Raw genomic sequence first — 6,831 nt, forward strand, 5'->3', positions numbered from 1 at the left:
GATTATTTACAGTAAATTGAGACATAAACCAAATCCTCCCTTTTGTATTTACAACAGTGTAACTCACCTGTATGTCTACACTTAACTATACAGCAATTATACTCTTCAAAACACTCTTGGTCTCTTCCTCTCTCCATCGCTGGAGTTTCTGTGTTGCTCCCCAAGCACACCCCTTTGATGCAGTTGCTAGGCAACCCCTGCCCTGTCTCTGCCCCCCCTCCATCTCTCGGAGTGCAGAAAGTGCGTCTTGTCAGCGAGGGAGTGATGTAAGTGGACTGTAACTGATTCAGGATTGTTCACATCACGCTGAGTTGTCATGCACCATGTTAAACTGAGTTTAATTGTTTAATTGCACCTTTTGCTCACTGACCTCATGCTGTCTGCAGATGGTTATTTCTCCGATGTGTTCAGAGAGGGAGTCGGTAATTTGAGTCACTTCAGAGGCTGCAGACATTTGGGGTCAAAAGTGCACCTGCTCTTGAGCAGCTAATTGTGGAATGTGAACTACCTCCATGTAAATATGGGTTTGATTATCCAGATATATATAAATTCTACTCTACCAGGTGGTCTCTATTCATGTCATCTATGACTGTGAATTTTAAATTTAAAACCTGTTTTAAAAACACGTTTTTATTGATGTGCTTTCTCCTAGTTCTGATCTTACAAACTATTTTAATCATTTTATATGTTTTATTTTATCTCATTTTTACTCTTTTCTCATTTGTAACATGTTTTAAGTTACATAAAGTTCATTATTATTAATATTATCAATAATTATTACATGTACTTCACTGACAAGTGAATTTGTGTGAATGAACAACTAAGATTATATGTCAGTCCGGTATTTCTGCTACTGTCACCTGCATGTTTTCTTATTTGCTTGTTTATATATGTAGGTCACGTGTCATCCTCCATAAATCAGGAGATGCAGAATTAAAAAGCTCTGGGATCTGGCCACGCGCTCATCTCCATCAGGTGCACAACTGTGTGTGTGTAAAGTGAGGGGACGTGAGACCGAAGACTTCCTGTGATGGTCCTTCAGACTAAAGGTTTTGAAAAACGTGTTCCTGCTAAGTCTTAGTTGAACGTTTAACAACACGGAAACATAATTAAGTTGGTATAAAAGAAAAATTCGCGTGTTTTACAGTTTACATGAATGATTCGTGCCCGTCATCGGAATGCTGCATCGCGCTACAAATATCCCATACTTTTATTTTGAAATTTGATTCCTCGCTTTTCCGGTGCGTGCAGTGCCAGCTTGACGCAGAGGTGCTGTCGTCCGCCTGCAGCATCCGAGAAATAACGGGCTAAAGCCAGCGGATTTATCCCGGGTTATATCTGCGGAAGATGGTGGCTAAACAGAGGATCCGCATGGCCAACGAGAAACACAGCAAGAACATCACGCAGAGAGGAAACGTGGCCAAGACGCTGGTGAGACGTTCACTGGCCGCGACACGCCGGCGTCACATTAGCCCGGATAGGTGACGTTCCGTCCGCGGCGATCACAGCAGCATGGCGGTGCTGATGGTGGTGCTGATGGTGATGGTGGTGCTGATGGTGGTGATGATTGGTGTGAGGCGTGCCAGGGTTAGCACACATGTGTGGCACGGTTTGACTCAGCACCTGCTCCTGACCGAGCTGCTCTGGGTGATTGACGTGAGGAGCCGGCGGGCTGGGTCCACATCTCAATGTAATCTATTCGTTACCGTGTAACTAGACGTTACTTCGCCGAGTGCCATCATCCCATCAGTGTAATAGATTACATTTAGCTTTCATTCATTCATGAAATACTAAAAACTGGCGGACTGGAGGTGTGGAGATGAAGAGGCGTTGAGGTGAAATGATTAATCGATTATTCCACTGGAAAATTCAAGTCAGTCATTTTGAAAGTAAAATCAAAATGTTAGATGAACAACACCATCAAAAGGAGAAGACCATTCTGGACTCTGAGAAATTTTGATTCACATTTCTCACGTTTGTGTTTGACTCATAATAGAAATAGTAATTCATTAATCAATGCAAAACAATTTCGAATTTCAAAATACAAAAAAGTACATTTCCCAATTATTTTCTCCATTGACGTTTCAGAAAATCCTTATAAAAGAGTTTTGAATCTGAAACCAGTCTGACCAGCTACAAGATGAATCTCGGCCATAAAACATTTGATTCGTAGTTAAAAAATATTGGGAATAGAAAATAGGCAAAGGTACAAGACTGTATACACAAATATTTTGTGAAGGAACTACGCATCTTCTCATTTAAGTTAAACTGGTTCTGGTGATTTTCAGACCTTTGCACTCTTTTCCTCATCTCTAAGAAAAAACCGTAGCATGCTACAAATGGAAATCATGGTTTCTCTGTGGTGAACCTATTGTAACACTGAACCATCCAACTGTAGCCGACATTTCCATGGTAACAACGAGCTCCACCAATCAGATTGTCGCTACTACACCTGAGGATCGTGGGTAGTGTAGTATTTCTCCTTGACATCGCAAATAAAACTAACCAAAACTGAACTATAAACAAATAATACTGAATTGTGGCCTCTGCTGGAGCATAAAGCATTGTTTCATAACCCTAGGATGGTTAAAATACAATGACTCATAATTTCCATTGAGAAAATGAATGGGATTTTTACTTCAACAAACTCCACTGTTGAGCTCTATCAGCGCTGCCAAGGAGGTTATGTTTTCACCCCTGTCCGTTTTTGGGATGTTTGTTTGTTTGTCAGCAAGATTAATCAAAAGCTACTGAACGGATTTCCACTAAACTTGGTGGAAGGATGAGGTGTGGATCAGGAAATAACCCATTCAATTTTGTTGTGGATCCAATTCAGGAGGCTTCTTTAACATTGTGAAACGGGAGGTTTTTCAACATTGTCCTAGAGATTTATTCATGAATCCTGAGGGAAAGAAATCAGGCTAATTTAGGGAACTGATGAGTGTGTGAAATTTGGGGCAGTTTGATTGAAGTTAAGGGAATATTTGAGGTATGTGCTAATTAAAGGGATAGTTCACCCAAAAATTGTATTCACTCATTATCTACTCACCATTATGCCGATGGATGGGGTGGGTGAAGTGTTTGAGTCCACTAAACACTTTTGGAGTTGGTCCGCTGTGATCCACAGGCGAACGCAGCTTCGCAGGAGGATCACAGAGAACATTTAGGCTTAAAACTTGGTGTAAATGACACCACTTCGAGTTGAATTTGAATGTCGGGGCTTACGGACACTTGGATGACACCACAGCAGCAGTATGGAGGCATGTTATGTTTTTTCTGTTGTGTTTTTTACGTTTGAAGAAGGAGTCACCATTTACTTCAATTGTATTGGATTTGGCTCCAACGCTGTTTACAACTGAAAGTCCAAAAGTGTTTTGTGGACTCAAACACTTCACCCACCCCTCCACCGACATAGTGGTGAGTAGATAATGAGTGGATTTTCCTTTTTGGGTGAACTATCCCTTTAAGTACCTGCTCCCATATTAATTCCAAAGTCATGGTTGTGTGATAAAGTCAGAAGCTCCAGTGTAGAGAACATTTAAGTCTGTTAAGCAAGACCCATCAGTGAAGAAAATCTAAAGTTTTCAAAATAAGTTTAGTCGACCCATCCTCTCTGCTATAACGTTTCATCACACACTGAAAAATTATAATTAGATTAAGCGTGAGCGACCCACAGGGGAAGATTCAAATTAACTCGTGACATAAGATTGTTGTGAATGAGACTAATGTCCAGAATAGTGTTTTGGGCTTCACACACACAGGTTGTGTTGAACACAGGTTTCCCCTCCTCCTCTTCCTCTGTCACTACAAATGAAGGTTAAACAGAATCTCCCAGGTTAAATATGGAGGCTGCTCAGGCTCTGGTTTCCCTCACATCAGGTATTGTATAAGGAAAACAACCACTTCTTCCACAGATCGTCTGCGTATCACAGACGGTGAACGCCTCCCACACCACTAAGGGAAAAACATGTGACATGTGGTGTAATGATATCATCTTGTGGAATTGACGGCTGGTCCCTGAATTTGTCTAGACCGACTGACTCGTGCTGGTCCGCTCGTCTTTTCCACTCCATGTGAAAAACCACTGGATCTGCACCTTTCACTGGATCATTACACTCTGAGGTTGTTGTGGTTTTTTCAGTGCATGATTGGTGATTGGGGAGCAAGTGATAAAACCAAAATCATGAGCCGCAACCAGCTGACCAGTGGTGTGAATGGGAAACCACTTTGTGAATCTACCCACAGACGTTTTATTTTTGTTCTGCGGCTTTCAATGTACCGTGCCCAGTGTTTTTATCAGGTATCCCCACTAAGAAACTTCCAGTACATACCCAATTAAGGACACATAACACTATAGTTTAGTGACAGCACCTTTACTTCAGTGAGTTTGTTTTGCAAATATCAGTAAAAGGGATATCTGCAATAAATCAAGTTGCACAGAGGAAGGCATCTCCTCTATTCACTGTCAGTCTCTTTACCTGGCTCCTCTGTGTACCCGTCATTCAAGCCACACATATAGTGTCACATACAGTATAACCCCTCCCTCCGAAGCTCCAGCAGATAAATCCAGGCCTGAGTGTACACACTACACTACACTAGACCATTCTGTTGCAGCTGTAATGCTAATTTACTGTGTGTGTGTGTGTTTCCCACAGCGACCACAAGAGGAAAAGTATCCTGTGGGCCCCTGGTTGCTCGCCCTCTTTGTCTTTGTTGTGTGTGGATCAGGTACATTCCTTTTACATCTGTAGGAGAAAATGTGTTTTTGCCTTTGTTTGTGGTGAACAATCAAACTAATGATTTTTTTTAAAAACGCATTTCTTTCATTTCTTTTTCTTTAACTCACCACTATTTGTGCCCAGATTTGTTTTGTTCTTATTTTGTTTTTCATTGACTTACTATAATGTTTTGTCCTGTGTTGTATTTTGGTTAATATCTATTGAGAAATGTAATAAAAATCTTAAATTTCCAAGCGCAATATTGCTACTATGGTTAGAAGTTATGTCCCTGACATCCATTGGTGGCAGCTAACACCTGCTAACATCTAATGGTAGATGGTAACTTAAACTGTGCAGAAGACCTTTAAACGTACAAGGGATATTCACCATCTAGTCCTTTATTCTAAAATTATCCCAGATTTTTCCAACAGGGTTAAAACCCAGAAAAATCCCCAATTTTATTCAAAGTTACAGGACGTTAATTTCGGTCGCCTTTTAATTGCATCATATCCGCTTTATACCCATAGCTTTGCCCGTCTCTGCTAAAACTAACAGGTCAAACAAACGTATGAGGAAGAAAAACACGTAGCTAGGCAGTCGGCTGTTTCCTCTTTCCACTATTTGCATTGGTCACTCGTACTGGATCATGATTATTCATTGCTGTTTCCTGCGTAACATGAATACAACTTTGAGGTAATGTTTTTTAACAGGCCAAAACAAATCAAATGGTCTAACAAGTACGTCTGTTTGCTCTCAGCCATATTTCAGATCATTCAGAGCATTCGGATGGGGATGTGATTCAGAAGGAGCCTCCGGACCCCTGCCCCACCCCCCCATACCCTCACTGAGCCTGGCTATCCCGCGCCTGCACACCGCCGAACCCCCTCCAGAGGCCCAGAGACTGACAGCAGAGGTTCAGACCCTCAGAGAAAGAGAGAAGCTTCCCTGACCTCCACCTCCCTCCTCCCTGTGATCAGTGTTTACAGTGTTTACAGTCTGTGGTACTGACAGCTTTTCTATGGACAAGTCGAAAAACCACGGCGGCTGGAGAACATGCGCGTCTCATCACTCACTTGGCACCTGTGTTCGTGAAAGTGTGAGACTGTGTGACAATGTGCCATATCTGTCTGTGTTCGTCTGTGTTGAACCTTTTTTCAAATAAATGTCGAGCATTTAGCGAGCAGCCAGTTTTACTTCTGCTTCTGTAGACTCCCTGTGTTTATCAGTGCACACTCCCTCCCACACACACACACACACACACACACACTACAGGCTGATGTTGGTGTAGTCTATGAGGAGACAAACCACAACCTTTCCAAAGGGAAGCTCTAGGTTTGAGAAGCCAACACAATGGATGGGAATACTGCAGTGTGGGTTTCTTAAGGCTGGCAATATGACAGCACCAAGACAGAAAATAGTGTGAAATTAACAATGCCTGGCAAGATATTCTATTTAGTTGCATCCAGGAAATATTCAGATCAACAATTTACACCATCATCAAGGATGCTGTATGAGTCAGGGAAGAACCCAGTAAATGTTGTTGTGGAGGAATTTAGAGTGTAGATCGAGGGGGGAAATGAATTCAGATGATTTTAGCATAAGGCTGCAACATGAAATGTGGTAAATTTGAAGTAGCATTACTGTGTGAATGCTCTGTATACAGGTTATGTTCAACTGGAACGTAAAGATTTGTGAAGACCATGCTGTTTGATATAGTGACTGCTGACAGGCATGTGAGAGGTAAATGTATGTTTCACTGACCGAGATAAAAGCAGAGGAATTCCTTTTTAAATAACTAAGAGCTTTTAAATATGTAGTCATTAATCATTTATCAATGAAAACCTTATAGTTTTATTTCATTTGTGGGATTATATACGTTCCATGTAGACAACCCTTTTCTGGGAATTTGACCTGCTGTAGATTGACTCTAAGGCTAGTTTTTTAAAGCTGAATTTTACATACATACAAATTGTGCCAAATTACAAAAGGAAATTGAAAAGAATTGTGCATCAAATGTAGTTTTTAGCTCAGCCTTGAATAAAGCTTAATGAGGGCAGGAAGGGTCAGTGTAGTAGCTTCAGTCCACAAACCACATGACTGTGTCCTTTACCCT

At 41.4% G+C, this 6,831-nt stretch overlaps 1 protein-coding gene across 1 annotated transcript; it reads left to right on the forward strand.

Moving 5' to 3' along the window:
- Nucleotides 1-1,237: 1,237 nt before the first annotated feature.
- serp2 (stress-associated endoplasmic reticulum protein family member 2) lies at nucleotides 1,238-5,905 on the forward strand. Its single transcript, XM_035174823.2, has 3 exons — nucleotides 1,238-1,431; nucleotides 4,656-4,728; nucleotides 5,476-5,905. Exons 1-3 carry the CDS (start codon nucleotides 1,348-1,350, stop codon nucleotides 5,514-5,516), a joined length of 198 nt encoding a protein of 65 aa, XP_035030714.1. The 5' UTR covers nucleotides 1,238-1,347; the 3' UTR covers nucleotides 5,517-5,905.
- Nucleotides 5,906-6,831: the final 926 nt, after the last annotated feature.

The sequence above is a fragment of the Hippoglossus stenolepis genome, chromosome 13 (genome assembly GCF_022539355.2).
Source record: "Hippoglossus stenolepis isolate QCI-W04-F060 chromosome 13, HSTE1.2, whole genome shotgun sequence".
Taxonomy (NCBI): Eukaryota; Metazoa; Chordata; class Actinopteri; order Pleuronectiformes; family Pleuronectidae; genus Hippoglossus; species Hippoglossus stenolepis.